This window comes from Ammodytes marinus (assembly GCF_949987685.1).
Source record: "Ammodytes marinus genome assembly, chromosome: 7".
In the NCBI taxonomy this organism is placed as follows: Eukaryota; Metazoa; Chordata; class Actinopteri; order Uranoscopiformes; family Ammodytidae; genus Ammodytes; species Ammodytes marinus.
Genome location: NC_137211.1, coordinates 19171882 through 19191325, shown reverse-complemented (window position 1 = coordinate 19191325; position 19444 = coordinate 19171882). Strand labels below are relative to the sequence as shown.

Here is a 19444-nt window from a genome sequence, read left to right as displayed (position 1 = left end):
AATCTGTTTCCACTTTTCCCGAGGTCAGGTCATGTCCTGCATCATTTCGAGGAAACAGTATGTTTAGATATGCTCTCCTCCCAGCACTACATTCACATTCCCTTCAAATGTAGCCTACTGCAGTTTACATGTGTTTTTGAAAGCTCATTAAGTGCAAAACATGTTGGGCATCCTATAATCAGAGACTAGGCCTATGTAGGTAGGCCTATAGCCTATAATAACTGATGTATGTTGAGTGATTTGTTTCTATCCCCCTTTATCAGCAGCTGCAGTAGAAAGTCATACCTCGAATACCGATTTGGTGTCAGTAGCTGCTGTTGGTTATTGACCCCACCATCTGAACCAACGTGTTGGTGTGAGCGTGACCTGACCGCCACGCCCCCGACCACACTGCCTGTACATGATCCACTCTGCAAGACGGCAGCTGCTATTAGGCTCTGAGGACCAAGGGGCTACTGGTCACAAGTAGCCTATCTCTCTACACCGGCTCCTGAGAGGGCGAGAGAAGGGGGGGAAACTCAGTTGAATTTTAAAAGATTAAGCCCTACCCTACTTATCACAATGCATTGCCTGAAAAGTCTGAGGACAGCTAACCCGGGAATATTGCAGCTATTTAAAAATGCAGGGATCTCCGCCAGAGTAGGAGCTGACAACATTGTTTTGGCCAGGACGCAGCAGCCTGTTCCTCTCCCCTGCTGGGCTGCAGCATCACCCAGCGGACACAGAGCCTTTCATCAGCAGAAGGCCCCTAATGTGGACCAAGGACAAGCAAAGTAGGTCACAGTACGCTATCTATCAAACGACAAAATCACCATTCATTAGCCAAAATATTATCCATTATTAATCTACACAATTTTCCAACAATGCTCCCACGTATCAAGCACTAGGCTCAGTATAGGCTACACATGAGGAAGCTTTCTGTCTGGTGCAGATGCTTTATTATCTGGTTGTAGTAGGCTAGTCATGCTATAGTATCCCAACAACAACTTTGACACTATCTTAAAACGTATTGTTGTGCAGTAAGACCAGTGTTTAGCCTATTAGCATCTATAAAGTGAAGCAACAGTTAAACCTTTTGTTTTTAAGATTTTTGTTGGAAATAGCCTAGCCTACTCTTACCAGTAGCCTAAACACTGTCTTGGTCCATATCTGCTCTCCAGTTGTCCATTCAATGAAAAGTAAAGTAGGCTAATTAACGCTTTCTTCTAGCACTTCTACAGCTCACTATTTAGATGTTTTTGCTTAATTAGTAGGCTACAAATGATAAGCTCAGGAATTACATCCGACATCCAAGAAATAGGCCATCATCTTCTGCCCATTAACACACTGTGTATGTACAGTGTGTGTTTGTGTTGAATAGTTTGTTTTGTGTATTGTATTTGTATTGTATGTTTTTTTTTTTTTGTTTTTGTTTTTTGAGGACCCCCTCGAAAACGAGATGATACATCTCAAGGGGCTTATCCTTAAATAAAAATTTTGAAAATGAAAATGAAATAGCCTTTTTTGTAAAGGTAAAACACAACATATAATTTGATAAATAATAAGCTATAGAGAAGCTGTTGGATGTATCTATTTTAGCCTTTGGTCAGAGATGAAGGCTATCCCCTTGCATCCAGTCATTATGCTTTCCGTTTTTAGCCAAGTTTACATAGCATAAAGGGATTTAGGCTATTTTACGGATAAGCAAGTTGTATCAATACGTTCATGAACTCTGGAAAAGAAAGCAAATCAGAATTATCAATCCCCTAAAAGATATTATGCACATTTGTATTGAGTATTCACGCATAGGAGTGAAAAAGAGGCTGAATAATATAAGACAAATACATATGCCTATTTGTATGGTTAAGGTATGCTATATGCTACTGTATTTTTGTTACAGTACTGGGGATCACTTTTTAAAGTTCTCTGTCTCATTTCGCAAAATAAATAGCCTAAACTATTTGGAAATAAAAGAGGTGAATGAAGGAATCCTTTCATTTAATTGAGTGGGAATGTGGACCTTTCAGATCAAGAGAGGCCTATGGTTTGCGTGTTCTACATGTTATCGTAATTGTGTCATGCATTGTGGGACTGGGTGGGTCCTGGTCATGTCTTGATCTCGATTCATAATGGTCTTGGGTCATGACTTGGTCTCGCTTTAGTTGGTCGTCTTGACTAAAATGCTGCTGTTCACAGTAGGAATCTTTAAATTTTATTGTAGGCTACACACTCACAGTAAAGGTCATGGCCTTTATTTGAAGAAGTAGGTCAATAGCTTTATGTTTGCCAGTATTCTCACTAATGGCCTTGATTTGCTGACATAAACTTTGACCATGACTGCTCATGGTTTTCCAACTGCCAAATTGGTGCCACACCAAATGGAAAATTACAGCACATTGTCTTTTTCCTTTGTCTTTGGCAGAAGTAGGTTGATGTCCAGTATGGAAGACCTACTTTTCTACACCATCACTGAAGGCAAAGAGATGATTCCCCTCTCCCAATTCATCTCTGTGAGTCAACAACCACTGCACACTTCCTATGTCATGCCATGGACTGTTGTGACTTTCCATGACAAATGTGCATAACACACGTTTCCCAATAGCCATATTGTATTTCCAAAAAGCACGTATGACTGTACTTAAATCAACCTTGAGAAGTGACATAGGAGCCCACAAGAGGAATCTAGCGTGTCTCCAGCTGAATGCAGGGTCAAGTTTAAAATTGTGTTTAGGGACTTTCTTAGGTAACAAGACTAAATATAGTAGGTGTGACACTGAGGTAATTGCCAACATAGAACAACATGCATTTTTCACATTGAGGTTTGATTCTTGGAAACAACAACAGAACATAGGGGCCTACTTAGTGACTACGGTAAAATGTATGGCACATACATATACAGTACATGGGTCCTCGCACACATTTCTGAAGAGATGTCAAGCTTCTGTGAACCTGTGCCACAGTTGATATAGTCTTGGAGCGTACATACAGTGCTGCTTGAAAGTTTGTGAACCCCTTGAGCCTTTTGGAATTTTATTTATTTTAACCATTATTAATTCATTTTTATCAATACCATTATTTTTGTATTAAATAACAGAGGTTTGTTTATCAATTCAAAATTTTTCTTTTCCAGAAATCAATTGTTAAAACAGATAAAACAAATTATTTGACAACTGTTGTATCTGCAAAAGTTTGTGAACCCTGAGCTGCATTGCTTAAATCGAGCAAGGTAAACACAATCAGGTGGGCCAAATTGAGTGATGAAATGGACCAATGTAATGAGAGATCTTTAGGGAACAAATTGGGCGGCACTAGATAAAACAAAGATAAAACCAGGTCAGTTTAGGCCCACCAAACTGAACCCATACAGGTCAGACATGCTCAAAGGGGAACAAATCTCAGAGGATCTCAGGAATAGTTGTGATGTTACACATTTGTGTGGGGACAGCTATAAATTCATATAAAAAAATTTTGAGCTCCATCGGTCCACCGTGAGGCAAATCATCTACAAATGGAGAGCTTTAAGAGTGACTGAACATCTGCCTAGAAGTAGACTTCCTTCAAAAATATCCTCAAGCGCCACAAGAAAAGGGATTTTTTCAGATAATAGCCAACCCAAACATCTAGAGATTTGCAGACCATTTGCCACCACCATTCTTCACTTGGGAGAAGGTTATTTTGGTGGTAGGCAGAGTTGCGTTTTTGCCCAAACATGGCAGTTTTGGTCATGGCCAAATAGTTAAATTTTGGACTAATCTATACACAGAATATACTTCCAGAAGACTTTAGGTATTTCCAGGCTCTGGCAAAGTTGTGACAAACAGTTTTGTTCTTTTTTGAGAGAAGAGGCTTCTTCAGCAACCCTCCCTTGAAAGCCATGTTGACTGAGTTTTCTTCTTATTGTGGAACCATGCTGTCCCAGATGCTGCAAGAGAGGTCTGCAAATCACTAGATGTAATGTTTGGGTTGGCTTTTAACTGAAAAATCACTTTTTTTGTGGCGCTTGTGGATATTTTTTAAGCAAGTCTACTTCTAGGCAGATGTTCAGTCACTCTTAAAGCTCTCCATGTGTAGATGATTTGCCTCACGGTGGACTGATGGAGCTCAAACTTTTTTTAAATTAATTTATAGCTGTCCCCAGACAAATGTTCAGCATCACAACTCTATTCCTGAGATCCTCTGAGTTTTTTTTCCCTTTTAGCATGTCTGACCTGTATGGGTTTAGTTTGGTGAGCCTAAATTGACTTGGTTTGATCTCTGTTTTATCTAGTGCCGCTCAATTTCTTCCCTAAAGATCTCTCACTACATTGGTCCATTTCATCACTCAATTTGGCCCGCTTGGTTGTGTTTAACTTGCTCAATTTAAGCAATGCAGCTCAGGGTTCACAAACTTTTGCACGTACAACAGTTGTCAAATAATTTGTTTTATCTGTTTAAGCAATAGATTTCAGGAAAAGAAAAATGTTGAATTGATAAACAAACCTCTGTTATTTCATATAAAAAATACTGGTATTGATAAAAATGAATTAATAATGGTTAAAATAAATAAAATTCCAAAAGGCTCAAGGGGTTCACAAACTTTCAAGCAGCACTGTATCTCAGAAGACAAAGATGGTGTTTGTTTGTACTGTGATAACAAACAAGCCAATGCAAATCATCACACTCTGATTTATAGGCATGTCCTGCAACCTTTAAAAAAAAGGCACACGTAGACATCTGGTGACCTTGGTGTCTATGGCAACTTAGTCATTTTAAAAAGGCGAACGCATTCAGGACAAGGGGCATGTGTCAACACAGGTGGCGTGTTGTTGCGCCACGGATGACTGGATGTGTTTGTAGAGGTGAGGCCATTGATGATGAAGGACATAGATGGATGGTGAAAGAGTCCTTGCATGTAGATAGCTGCAGAAACATCCAACCTAACTAAACACTTAGACTTGTACGCAATCCTACAAGAGCAGCTATTGTTAAAAAAACTAACAATTATTTTTAAAGCCAGAGTTTGGGCGAGTATATTCTATTTTGTCTTGATGTAAAAATGTGAAGGTATCCGGAAAAAATTGCCGATTTGCGTTGCATACAACTGAACCCATTTTTCTGAATAAACACAATTTACATTTATTTTCTCCAAATACTTAAATTGTATGTTTTATGTTGTTTTGATATCATTTATTTAGCAACCTGACATCCAATAATTTAAAAAGAAAAAATCCCAATTCCCCAAATTAAATTGATTATTATGTTTGAACTACAGTCCAAAACCGAAATCTATAAAGTTTACTCTCATGGCTTGCACATATTCCCCTTTGCTAGCTATAACCAGTTCATTTTATCATATTCTTTTATAAAAAAAATATTTATAAATAATTAACAGATCAAAGTTGTTACTAATCAATTAACTAATCGTCTCAGAATGTGTATCCAATAGCATATATCATTTTCTTAGCCGAGGTCTCATTCACAAGGCCCGTCTGGTTTAGTCAGACAGACTGTCTTTCTTGTTATTCAAATTGTTAAGGTGAAACTACTCCCAACCTTAACAGAAAACCATCTCACTCAGTCAATTGAATGATACAATTCCAAAATTAGCACAGACACATTATTATAAACAATACCATCTCCTTCTCTGAAGCCAAGACTCCCTACACAGACATTCAATCACAACAGTTTCAAGCTTGCAGCCATGTACTTGTTGGGTGTGTTTGCTCACTGAATGTTTTCACATGACAAGACCCAAAAAAAACGCTGGCGGCTCTTTAGTCGGCAGGGTTGTGCATGTGGTGTCCCCAAAAATAGAAGCGTGTGGTCCTTACAGTGACTGTCAGCCTGACGTGTGACTTATGAGTAGGATCCCAGTGATCTGGAAGACGCCTGCATTTCCTCCTGCAATCCCATGTGTCCACTCCTGAACCCTTGATGTTACATAACTACATGTTACATACACAAATGATTGTTATCCTACAATTTGACAGGAGATAAACACGTTGAGTGTCTGATAAAGTGTATCATCTCATTTCCCTTGTGTATTTCCCTCTCCAGGCCTTGAGAAAAACAGGTCTGTTGACGTCCGACCCTCGGCTGCGTGACTGTGTCTATAAGATGCGCAAATTCACACGTGACTCAGTGGGAACAGTCATGATGGACAAGACGCTATTCAGGAGGTGAGAAAAGCTTTGTTTATTTATGGAGACGTAGTTATGCACTCTCTGTTATTCAACGGAGACTATTCAACCTTTACTTGCCTGGGACAACTAGACAGAAAAACAGAACACTCTGCATTTGTTTACATACTCACTCAGTCTCACGTCACTGCTTTACAACCAGTTTCACCTGCTGTTGTAATTTTGACATACATTTCCTCTTACTGAATAAATGCATTTTCAGATTGGTTCGTGAGAGGATGTGTGAACAAGGATGAAAGGGTGTAGGATGTAATGTTACATAATGTTGAGGGTATTTCATTAAATATTTTGTGGTTAATTCAAGGAGTAATAGGAGGAGTAATCTTTGCTCAGCGCTATTTGAGTCCAAGAGACTGACAGAGACAGGCTTTATGGCTGACAGCTGCTACTAGCCTCATTCACGTGCACACATGCCAGCCAACGCAGTAGACGGTTCCAAGAGAGAGAGAGAGAGAGAGACTTCTCCGGTGCTGTTAATGAAAGGGCATCGTTTTGGTTGAGCTCCAAGCTGCGGCAATTACACAAGAACACTCAACAGATCTTTGAGCTCCAGTGCACACCGCTGTCCAGACAGTATCACATGGAGGTGTAAATCACTCGATCTCATCCTTTGGCCTGGTGGAGGTGTAAACAATCTGGTTGCCTTTGTCGAACTAACTTGGCCGTGTCCCACTTTCTTTGCCTGGTTTCTCATTCTTGTGAGGTTACCCTTTCCTGAAGAACACTCAAGAGCTCAATATAAATATGTTACTAGAAATAGAGAGCCAGTTCTTATGTTTTTAGGAAATGACCCATATTAATAATGCAAGCTCTCTCTTCTCTCTTCTCCTGGTGTCCCAAAACCTCACGCAAGCATCCCCCTTAGATTTGTGGGGAGGCCAGATATTTTGGTTCAAACCAGCTTTGACAAAATACATGTTTTTCTTGAGAGCGTACAGCATTGCGGACCAGATATAGCAATGGAAATAAAATAACTGTTAGGATCTGCTGATGTAGACAGGTGTGATTGTTTACCCTGTTTATTAGCCTCAAAGCAGGTCACTTTAAATATAGTGGGATAGGACAACAAAAAAAGATGAGAGCCCAGTGAGGAGCTGAGCATTTCAATGAGATAGAACTTGCTTGGTGTGTGAGTTATACAGGCATTTCCCAACCATAACCTTAAGTCTTATTGTAGGGAGTAGAAGGGTTCGACTGAATCCCAGGGTGAAAAGGTGTCAGACAGGAGGTTCATATGACACAGCCTGGCGCTAATTTAAAAAAAAGAAATGCGAAACTCATTATTATAAGTCAGTTTAGCTCATTACAGATAGCTTACTTACAAAGGTTAACTTAGCCACACCATAGATAGCATAATAAAGAGCCACACTCACCCATAGCTAGAATATATCCGTCTCTCTTAGGGAGCGTGCTAACTGAACATTACTCTGAATGTCATGGCCTTTGGTTTCTCCTAAACCATTTCAACAGGTCACAGGAGGAAACACTAGTGTAAATAGTAACATTATTTGAATTCCACTGAGCTTTCTCTGTTGCAGGAACACCTGTTCTTATCCTTCTATGATGAGTCAAAATATCTATGGTTAGATGGTTATCGTCAGATTCACTCCTTCTATACCAGTTTGTCTTCTGTTTGAATGTGAACTCTTGTTTGTTTGCATTTATGTAGCCTAAGCCTAGTATCACAATTTGCCTCAACCTAGGGAGATAAACCCAGTGCTAACACCGCCGGCTGTATTTAAAGTTCTTTGTGAATCTGCTCATGATGTCAGTTTAATTGTTTGTCCTGTTGTAGGAGCGTGGGCAACAACATAATACTGCTGACTAAAGCGTTCAGAAAAAAGTTCATCATCCCGAACTTTGAGGAGTTTACCCGGCAGATCAATCAGATGCATGACAGCGCACAGGAGGTCGAAGCAGGACAAGTACGTATCATAATAAGTTATAACACATAATGTTTCAGTGCCTGCTCAGGTACGGTTACACTCAAATGTGCTTCCATTTTTTCATGCAGGTAGCTGATTACATTCCTCAGTTGGCTAAGTTCAGCCCCGATCTCTGGGGCGTGTCTCTGTGCACAATCGACGGACAGAGGTACAGTAACATCCTTACTTCGATGTGTAGGCAGTGACAAATTAAAGGAAAAAAAAAACATTACGTTTCTTAACAAGGTGTTGGGCCACCACATGCCGCCAGAACAGCTTCTATGGGCCTTGGTATTAAAGGGGGACAACAATTCTGAATATATATAATAATATTGATAATAATCTTTATTTGTATAGTACACTTCATACATATAATGCAGCTCAGAGTGCTTTACATGGTCAAAATAAAGATAATACAATGCAAGCACTCTAGAAGCATAATGCGCAAAACAAGAATCAGTGAATATCTACTCTAGATCCGTGTTAATACACAACCTAGTAAATGGGTATGTAAACAAAGGGGGTCTACCGTAGCTAGCAACATGCCTGTTTAGAGAGCCTAGGTTGTGTATTAATACCAGCATTTTTTCAGCACGCACACAGTATGGACAGGTAGCAGATCATGAGGAGATATTCACTGATTTTGACAAAAAAAGGGATTTTGACAACAAACATTCTCCAGAATTGCTTACTCCACCTTTAATACTCTAAGTCTCTGAATTCTGCTGGAGGAATTAACAAAATTCTTCCAAAAGATATCCCCTCAATTGGTGTTTCTCCCATAAGTGTTGTTCAATTATGCTGTGATGGCCATAGCCGATGATTCACATCATTGTCATACTCATCAAACCATTTGATGATGTGCCAATGTGCCCTATGGATGGGAACATTGCCAACTCCCAAGAGACCAGTCCTGTTTGGATAGAAATGTTTCATCATTGGGTAAAGGTGATCACCTAGAACCACTCTGTGTTGATTTACAGTGACCCTTCTCTCTCAGGGAACAAATGGAAACAAACCATGCCAGCAAAATGTCCTCCATTGAATAACATAGCCACCGGATCCCCTCAATGTAGGGGTTGTGAGGCCAAACTGTATTTTCAAAATGACCTCAGGACAGTTGATTTAGGAGCAGATTCTTTGTTTAGCATTCCTCCTGTGAAGAACTGATAATATCTTCAGTGACACTACAGTTGATAGATGAAAGGACACTGTATTGTATAAAGATTGCATGCCAAGAAAGAACGTTGTCATTTCTCCTACCCTCTTCCATGTGAGGACAGGCTTGACACTTTTCAGCTGAATCGACATACTCTGATTTCTGTTTGTTTGATTTACTTTAATTAAATATGTAAATGTTGAGGAGTTTCAGTTCATTTATTCCCACAAGGTTTAACTGATTTAAAAACTTCCCGACAGGGGTCAAGCATTCAAGCCCCTACCATTCTCTTGGTGTGCGCCCACCCATAAATGCACTCACCCACTTGTGGAGAATATGGTGAAGGTTGACTCATCTGACCAGATCACATTTTCCGAATATCTGTTGATCAGTGCCTTTGGTTTTTGCACCACTATATTCTCAAATGTGCATTCATCTCTGTAATTAGGGGTTTATGCACTGCAACCCTTCTATAATATCCCTTTATATGAACTTGTTGACAAATTGATCTTAGTGACACAGTCTGATCATGTCATGCAATGACATTCTCAGTCACAGGAGGGGTTGCTCTTCTGTTTGGACTTACATCTCGCTGTATTCCATCATGCTCATCAAATGTGCTCTATCAATTTCCAACCCTATTTATTGAAGTCTTTCCCATAAATCTTGTCACTGCAGTCACTGTTCCTATTGAAACACTATCCAGCTGAGCAGTCTTTGTGACTGAAGTTCCTGCCATCCATGCTCCTACAATGAACTCTGTAAAATTCCCTATGATTTTTTCATCTTGTCATCTTGCTTAGCATTTTTATACCTTCCACAGAGCATGATTGGATGCTATTTTATTAACTGTACCATGCCGTGCACCTGAGTGGAAGCAACTGCATCGTCATGTTTATCCACTCCTTTATTCAGGTGTTTCCTTTAATCTGCCACCCGTCTGTATGTTTCCATTCTGAAAACCTCCACCGTGTGCATTGCCTCACTAACACTCCACCATTTTCTTTTATGTTTTTGTTTTGTTTTTGTTGGTTTTGTTTTGGTGCTTTCTCCATCACATCCTCATGTCATACAGACACTCTGTGGGTGACACAAAGGTTCCCTTCTGTCTGCAGTCGTGTGTGAAGCCTCTGGAGTACGCCATCGCTGTGCATGAGCTCGGCTCTGAGGTCGTACATCAATTTGTGGGCAAAGAGCCCAGTGGATTCAAGTTCAACAAACTGTCACTAAGTGACGAAGGTAAGTGAGTAATCCAGACTTTCACTCCTGTCTCCACCCAAGAACAAACAGTAACCCCTATCCCTACTCTTTACCCTAACCCCCCTAATACAGAATGAGGATTGATCCTAGTTTTGTAAAATAGGAACACAGGTCTTCCTCATGATGTAATTGAGACTTTTTTGAAAAATTGGCCTTGATCAGTAATTTCAACAGACTGTGATTGCTAGCAGAGCAGAGGTAGAGATAGAGCAAGAACAAGCCCTCATTTTTGCAAGAACAAGCCAGAGTTGACCAAATTGACTTTTTACCAAATGGTGTACCATTTTACCACCTCACCTTTGTAGCCATTTGCTATTGCATTGCCCCCTCTGAATCCTATATGATTGTACTGTATGTGTTCAGTTTACCAGCTGATAAATTCCGCTGATGAAACGTCCCTGCTGCTAATCTCCGTTTATTGCTCTTGAGGTTAGTGGCAGATGAGCCATAACATGCTGCTTTTGTTTCCTGTGCAGATAAACCGCACAACCCCATGGTGAATGCCGGCGCTATCGTCATCAGCTCCTTACTTAAGGTAAAATCTTGAGGCTTGTCAGCGATGAATGCGTTGAATTGATAGAAGATTCTTACTAAATGCAGAGGTTTTGATATTACAAATAAACAAACAAAACACAATACACAGTTAATTAAAACAGAGAATGGGATCTCAGGAACCATCCACTTATAACCAAAACAAGGTTCTATGTTGTCCGTTCTCAGACCTAGAACTCATTGAATGATTTTCACTTTCAATGATAAGAGGTCCACAAATTAGGCTTTATGCCAGTTTGTTTTTACAAAATAATAGCATGTCTTTGTCCATGCATAGACATGAATATATTTCTAGAATCAATCAATGTGAAACGACACAGTGGCAGTCTGTGTTAGCAGTGCTCACCGATCAGTATTGGGAAACCTTTCTAAAACAAATGCTAAGCTTGTGGCACTGTTCCCGGTAGAAAATGTGTCTGAAATTGCTCAACTCATCAGTGAGTTTTGACCTCATTGTACGATGTATGTGGGTGGAGTTTAGCCATATATGGTTGTGTCTTTTTCGTAAGTGGAGTTTTTCCCAAAGTTCTCCAGCTGACAGCAGAGATACTCTGGACCCCTTATCATATTCAGGTCAAGTTCAGCAGCGAGGGAGAGAGTCTGTGTTTGGGCCTGACGTGTGTGTGCTTCTGGCCAATTACAGCCCTCAGAACAGAAGGTGTGTTAGCCACCCTCACATGTGCATGTCTATGGGGGGAAGGGGCAATATATCTTGAACAAAGATAAAAATAAAATAAAAAAGTTGTATTATTATAATGCCTCAGTGGGAACAGCTTAGATGTTGCAAATATACAGTATATACAGGATATTCATGTATTTATTCATTTATTTATTTTCAAAAGCTAGTTTGCAGAACAGCCAGCTGGAAAACACATAAAATCAACTCCTTCATAAGCCACAAGGTTTAGCCTCTGGTCTTTATTATTACTCACAGAAATATTTGTTTATACCTTTAACCTTTACAAGGAAAGCCATTAAAATGAATTTGACTACCATCCATATTTGGTAACTTTACGACTTGGTAATGATCCCCACACTGGTCAGTGAAATTCAAGCACAGCAATAAACAGACGCGGGGTTAGTCTATGGTCTGTGTACAAACAGGTCATGTGCATGTCATACCTGGACACCGACCTAAGTTTGGAACCAAAGTTATGCTTTGGTGTCAAAGTACTCAAACACTGCCATCTATAGGGACTCACTTACTGTTTTCATACTATCAGAAAGTAATTTTCTTTATTCCCCCCTCTGCTGACAGCCTAACTCAAATAAGGCAGAGAGGTTCGACTATGTAAGTAAATGCTTTAAATTTTCAAACTATTTGTTTTTATTCAAATTATTGGTTTGGTCACCCTACTAAACCATGTGTAAAAACTTCATTCTTGCAGGTGATGGATTTCCTGAAAAGCATGGCTGGTACAGAGTATGTGGGCTTTAACAATGCAACGTGAGTAATGTGCTTCAGGAAATGCTACATTATCGTCCTGTGTTGCCTAAAATATAACTCTTTGATACCTGTTTTGCTTTTACAGTTTCCAGTCAGAGAGGGAGACCGGTGATAGGAATTATGCAATTGGTTATTACCTCAAAGAGAAAAAGGTGAGTTCTAGGATATTTTATGTTTAATAGCGATCACCTCAAGTGCTTGTTCAGTTCTCATGTCCTCGAAAAAATGTAATCCTTGCAGTGCTTTCCTGAAAATGCAGATATGATGGGTGCCCTTGACTTCTACTTTCAGGTAAGTCTGTTTGTCGTAACATTGTAGTATTCCGTGGACAAAACATTCAAGGAAAAGTTTGAGATTTGGGGAAATAAATGCACTCGCTTTCTTGTCAACATTTAGATGATAAGACCTCCCAGATACAGCAGGACTTACTGTAGAAGCCACTGAACTCAAAAGTCTGGCACAGAACCTACTGTTAAATCCCTAAACTTCACACTTTGGTTTTTGTGTTTGGATGAATAAAGATATGTATGAAAAAGCTTTAGAGATTCTGGTCGGCAGATGTTGTTGCCTTAGGAAGAGCCAGGCTAGCTCCTGTCCCGTTTCCAGTCCTAATGTTAGCTAAGCTAGTGTGATATTTGGTATCCATCTCTGCATTTAACTCTCCGCAATAAAATGGGACTATTCCTCTAAAACTGTGCCATATATTCATCTCCAGCAGTTAAAAACGTTTTTGTTGTTGTAGTTGTGCTCCATTGAGGTGACCTGTGAGTCAGGAAGTGTCATGGCTGCCACACTGGCCAACGGAGGTATTTGTCCAATCACAGGCGAGCGTGTGATGAGCGCTGAAGCTGTGCGCAACACCCTGAGTCTCATGCACTCCTGTGGCATGTACGACTTCTCCGGACAGTTTGCCTTCCACGTGAGTCATGGCAAATTAAAAGATGCGTTTTAAAGCATTGTGTTACAAGATGTTAAATCAAGGTTTCTAATGTACGTACACTTTTAAATCAGACATCTTTGCTGCTTTTACTCAGGTTGGCTTGCCAGCTAAATCTGGTGTCTCAGGTGCTGTTCTGCTGGTCGTCCCCAACGTTATGGGTATGATGTGTTGGTCCCCGCCTTTAGATCGGCTTGGAAACAGCGTCCGTGGCATTCACTTCTGTCAGGTATACCTTCACAGATTTATCAATTTGTCTGTATCTGCATGCTTCCAATATTCCATCTTAATGGAACTTTCCTTCACCAGGAGCTGGTGTCTCACTTCAACTTCCACAATTACGACAACCTGAGGCACTTCACTAAGAAACACGACCCCAGACGGAAATCGGATGATGATCCAGTCAGTTCACAAATATCTATGTTAAATTCACAAGTCGATTTAAGGAAAATTGTCCACTTTCATACAATAATGTTGGCTTTACGATCCATCAGAACAAGTCAGTGGTAAACCTGATGTTTGCAGCCTACAGCGGTGACGTCTCTGCTCTGAGGAGGTAAATAAAAGCTGAACCATTGCTTTTCATTTGTCATCCTTAAAGGAATACTTCACCCATACGGAACCAGCGTTCTATCATTATAAAATAACTATTATAATATAATGAATTAGGTTTTTCTTCCCTCAGTCTTCCCTTAGTCTTCCCTTGGCCCAGCTGTCCTGTTATTTCTGACCCTTACTGTGATGTCACAGTAAGGAAACTGTAGGGTTAGACAGTGAGACCATAAAACACTCTTTCTGCCTTTTCTCACGCTAAGATGATCCGATTTAATTTTTTTTTGCACATTTATACTAAATAGGATCTCCGAGTTCAATACACCTTCATATTCCAACCGGTGAAGTAGGCCTTTAAGCTCCATTGCAGTCTTTCTTGTGAATATCAATAACATTTTCAATACCTGTCTGTGAATTAGCTTAACATTTTTTTTTATCTGTACAAAGAAAGTTTTTAAATGACAAGTTCCCAGGAAGTTATTAGACATGATGATAATCTAGCACATAGTCCCCAACATATGGTTTTTACAGTTTCCCATCTTGCTCTTGGCCCAGAAAGAAAGTAAAGATATCCCCCAAAATGTTGAATTATTCTTTGAAGAGTTCATCTGCTGCATATATCCTTTTGTATTTTTTAAACGTCTAATTGCAGGGCTACTCAGCACTGTTTCTGACAGGGTGACTACATCGAGTTCACCTTTCCTTGTGTGTCCCCTCTCCTCTCTTTTGTTGCCCAGGTTTGCTCTTTCAGCAGTGAATATGGAACAGACAGACTACGACTCTCGCACAGCGCTCCACGTCGCTGCAGCAGAAGGTGACACTTCATTACAAAGTCCATTTATTCCTCCGTAATATTTTTTATTATTCAAACAAGGATAAATGACATTTGGCGCTTGGATTGCTCTATTTTGTCTTTCAGGTCACCTGGAAGCTGTTATCTTCCTAACTGAAGTGTGTAAAGTGAATCCCCACATGAAGGACAGGTAGGGATTTTATATATAAACTTTTATCTGAAATTTGTTTTGAAATGGTAGAAAAGTCCATATCACTAACCATATTCATTCAAATTGTGTCATCCATCAGATGGGGGAACATACCTCTAGATGACTCTGTCCAGTTTGGCCACGAAATTATTGTCAGAGTCCTGCAAGAGTACGGGAGCGTGTTCGCTGACAATGTGTCACAGGGTGACACAGTGGAGCAGAAGGACGTGGTACTGGATACATTGAAGAGCATTGTTTAAACCATAAGGGATCATAAGAGTTTGTAATGGAAATACATTTATTTTATCATGCACCAAAGAGGACTGAAAAGGACACAGGAGGATCGAGAGACGCGGTGAATGAATGAGTTTATTTTGAAGTGGCCTACGAGGAACTTTAAGTGTTTGTTGATTCTAGCGGCTTCTTTGGACAAAAGCAGTATTGTTTTACAACACCATCTGTCCTAACAATCTTTGCTAGCGCGGGCTGGCGGCGCGGGCATTTGTTTAGGAAGCGAGGGAAAGAGAGACAGAGAGACCAAAGGGTGCACCACGATGAGGTAATGTATTTATATATGACTATGTCAGATTAATAATGGTAATATATGACAATGGTTAAGCAAAAAATATATACTTTGATTTAGTACCGTTTGGGAAATATATTTTCCAGACTGCTTTCGTTAATCGATTTATATGAGGAGGCAGGCATTCGGACCAGAGCAAAGGCATTAATAATAACTATACAAAATGGTGTACTTTTTCGCTGATGGTCTCGTTTGCTTGAGAAGGTCATTAGAGGAAAAATTTGACTGTTTCATAAACATTTAAGAGTTCCTCAAAGTCCCTTCAAATGTACTAATATATGTTAAATAATATTAATGTGTGGTTCATCTTTTAGACTGTTGAAAAGCCTTGCAGTGCAGGATAGAGTTCCTTTTTATTGCATTTCTGCAGACTCGAGGAACTGTATATCAATGTTAATTATCAACCAATAACCAAGTAAACTTGCGTGGAGAAAAACGACATTCATTTGGCCTGTGCTGTGCCTATGCCCCTGAGTTGTAAATATATAATATATTGTGCTTATTTATTTATAAAATATTGAAATATATTTTGCTTCATCAGTCCAGCACTTAATAAGGGGATTTTATGCGCCCTGTATAATGACTGATTACATATTCTCGAATCTGCTTGATTAATCATTCTACCTCAACAGGAGGTGATTGGGCTGCAGTTGTGCCTGTAACACTGGAAGGACTGTTTCATGGTGGTTAAAGCCAGTTCACTGAGGCTCATAGGCCACTCTATTCTTATTATTATTGTGTTGATGTTATGTGTTGATATTTTTACTATATAGGATAGGATTTACTCTTTCTTCGTTAATATCACAGAAATATCTATGTCCCAGGCGCTGGAATAAGTGTACATTCAAGTTACTCAAACACTAGTCATGCAAATGACTGCTGCAAACTTGACACACAGATGTGTTTGAAGTGATATTTTTTAACATGAGGAAAATTGAGCTGGTGGTTTGTACTCTGCTAAAAGTACAACATTCATTAAATCATCTTAAACGAATGCATTTCATTCATTTTGCGTTCTTTTCATGTAACTCTGGCAGTGAAATGATTCCTCACTCAGCATGACTTCAGTTTAAGTCACTCACTGTAAATATGTATCATCTTGCTGTAAATAAAATCGATTTAAAAGCATTTTCAGTAAGATTATTTTATTATTAGGGGCGACTGTGGCTCAGTTGGTAGAGCGGGTCGGCCGATGATCAAAGGGTTGGAGGTTCCATTCCCGCCCTGCCACCTGTGTCATAGTTGTTGTGTGTCCTTGTGCAAGACACTTAACCCACCTTGCCTCGTGTGAATGTCGATAGTTAGCCTGCTATCGGTGTATGAATGTGTGTGTGAATGGTAACGTGAGAAAGGATAACAGGTCTCCCTTGCAAAAGAGTCTTAAAAAATTAAACAATAGACAGTATGAAAATGAGACTGAAAAAGGTGTTGTGTTGTTTTCAACTTTAAACCAGTGCATCTAATGCCAGGAGAGTGTAAATACAATTATTTGGCAATAACTGTTATTTTCAAAGTCATCCTTATCACATTATTAAGTCTAAGAGGTAATAATTCTGGAACAGGGACACACAAAAAGACTAGTATGTGGTTTGATTGCCTGAGTCTGGATGACATACACAAAGTCGTTTTTATGAACCAGCTGGACTACAAAAAAATAACTATCAACAACAATTAGGATGTGCATGATTCCAATATTGCTTTCTTTCCTGCACAGTTGAAATGAATATTGCCACGGTACCAAACATGGTCTTTGATGGCCATCACAATCTCTCAGCATCAGAGTTCAGCCTGCTTTACTTCAGGCCTTCAGGCTCCTCCAGGCCTGAGTGTGTGAGTAGCTCCCCGTCCCAAAGTCCAAAGGCAGGGCAGAGGGGAGTCTTGAATTGGGCTCTGATGGTGTGAATGATGGCGGGTTTTTCTATGTCCACCAGCGACATAAGGCCCGCTTCGTAGTCAAGCAGGATGCCAATGCGGTCTGGCTTCCCCACCAGCGTCACAGGGACTATCTTATTGCCGGTCATGACAAACCACTTGCGCTGGGCGTAGCCGTACACCCAGGAGGAGCTGTTGGTGCCCACGCAGTCTTCTCTGGACATCTGTGCCTCGGCCACACCCACACGGAACTCTTGAGACTTTTTCACCGTCACCTGCCAGTAGTGTCGTCCAGCGCTGATCTTCTCATCGCCAAACACAACGGCCCAGTCCCGGAAGCGCTCGGGGTTGTCCGGCACGTGGGTGGGGTCAAGGCCCAGCATGCGGTAGATGACGCCAGTTTCTTTCTTGAAGAGGTCCAGACTGCTGTGAGCCGTTCTCTCATCAAGCCTGAACTGGGCATCTGCAGGACAATAAGAACAAAAAAAATATTCTTTGAATTTTCAAACTCAGGTGCAAATCATAACATTAATTTCTATTTTGTAGTGCTAGAAAAGAGTCATCATAGACCTGTGCTATCTGGTGTGAAGAGTCAAAATGTCAACAGGTTCTATGAATCTGATTAATGAGGGAACACTATACAATAAGAATGCTCTCATGTAGAAATTGGCACTAGGAAAGTACAAGTACCTCAAATTAGTTTTCTTCGGTAAGGTAGTCCTATTTTAGTTAATGTACTTACATAAAATACTCTTTAAAAAAGTCAAGTTATCACTCAACTGTAAAATTATGATGAACTTCGTTAAGGCGACGACGCATGCGCGTCTAAGTTCAGACCAAAAAAGCCATTCAAGAGTCTGTTAAGAAGGACCTGAGGTAAAACTTGCTAAACGTTTCCTCAACTTCCTCGGCGTTCACGTGTTTAACCAGTATATCTTACTAATGTTAATCTAGTTACAGGGTTTGTCTCGTGGCAGAAAGTGCAGGTTTTTAGGGGCAAGACCATAACAATAACAAACATTAGTTGTCAGGCTCGGTGTACACTGACCTCTGTGCTGCAGAAGCTAACGTGTCTTTATTAAATACCTTTACAGGATATTTGACTCACTGTGCCCTGCCGAGGTGGATATGTAGCAAATCCTGGCTGGTAGAAAAGCAGCTCTACTATGTCTGACTGACAGGGAGGTGGCAGTCCGTCCTGCCAGGCGACAGAGACCAGCAACACTTGAAGACGTCGCCATGTTTTTCACTGTTGCTCACGTGCTTCGGTTTTCTTCCTTATTGTCAAAATGTTGTAGCAGCGCGCTCTGCTGCCCCCTGGAGGACCGAAGAGGAAACCCCGGACCCCCCCTAGACCAACATCAGCACCACGGACAGCAGCTTACTTGTGAAAAAACGGTAAATATCCCTTATTATTACTCGATACAGCATATCAATGTTCAGACCTATACAACTTTATTTTCAATAGATTCCTATATCTAACTGAATTCGTAGAGTATAAAATTATCCACAAGTCATGAAATAAAATAAAAAGTCTAATTACCATAGAAATTATGTTTGGCATTTGGCCTAAACAAAACGCAAAGGTGATCCATACTAAGTGTCAGCTTCAAATGGGTTTGGACAATTGTTAAATACTTATACTAATAAACTTCAAGCTCATATTTGGATTTGATAACAGAAGGTATTTGAGTAAATGTCGACTTCCTCTCCTGCAGATAAGACCTTCATGCTGATGAATTTAAGATTTAAGAGTAATGCATCTTTCATGACATGTAATAAATATTTAGTTATTCTAACAAAGCTTGATTCAGCTTTGTTCCGCAGTCAGCGCTGTTTTTCAAACCAGTATCCAGCTGGGGACTAAATGTCATTGTTTATTAATGGTCCATTCTAAACTCGGCTTGTATCATTCCTTTACTTTGTTGTGCCTAATAATGACTTTGTTTGAGTAGCTGTTTGAACAACCCCTATACCCCCTCCATTCCCCTTTCTGAAGACTCTTCAGTGAAGAGG

The 19444-nt window shown here is 40.1% G+C and overlaps 2 protein-coding genes across 2 annotated transcripts; one reads left to right on the top strand and one right to left on the bottom strand.

Moving 5' to 3' along the window:
• Positions 1-561: 561 nt before the first annotated feature.
• gls2a (glutaminase 2a (liver, mitochondrial)) lies at positions 562-15393 on the top strand (the record flags this gene model as incomplete). Its single annotated transcript, XM_080031606.1, has 18 exons — positions 562-773; positions 2402-2489; positions 6016-6137; positions 7954-8083; positions 8173-8252; positions 10318-10481; positions 10979-11037; positions 12313-12345; positions 12443-12501; positions 12587-12653; positions 12742-12792; positions 13244-13420; positions 13536-13667; positions 13748-13840; positions 13933-13994; positions 14728-14804; positions 14910-14973; positions 15074-15393. The coding sequence occupies 18 exons, from the start codon at positions 562-564 to the stop codon at positions 15231-15233; spliced, it is 1830 nt and encodes a 609-aa protein (XP_079887732.1). The 3' UTR covers positions 15234-15393.
• A 1375-nt stretch (positions 15394-16768) lies between these two features.
• On the bottom strand, positions 16769-18672 carry spryd4 (SPRY domain containing 4). Its single transcript, XM_080030856.1, has 2 exons — positions 18537-18672; positions 16769-17891 (listed from the first exon to the last, which is right to left on the bottom strand). The coding sequence occupies exons 1-2, from the start codon at positions 18667-18669 to the stop codon at positions 17350-17352; spliced, it is 675 nt and encodes a 224-aa protein (XP_079886982.1). The 5' UTR covers positions 18670-18672; the 3' UTR covers positions 16769-17349.
• Positions 18673-19444: the final 772 nt, after the last annotated feature.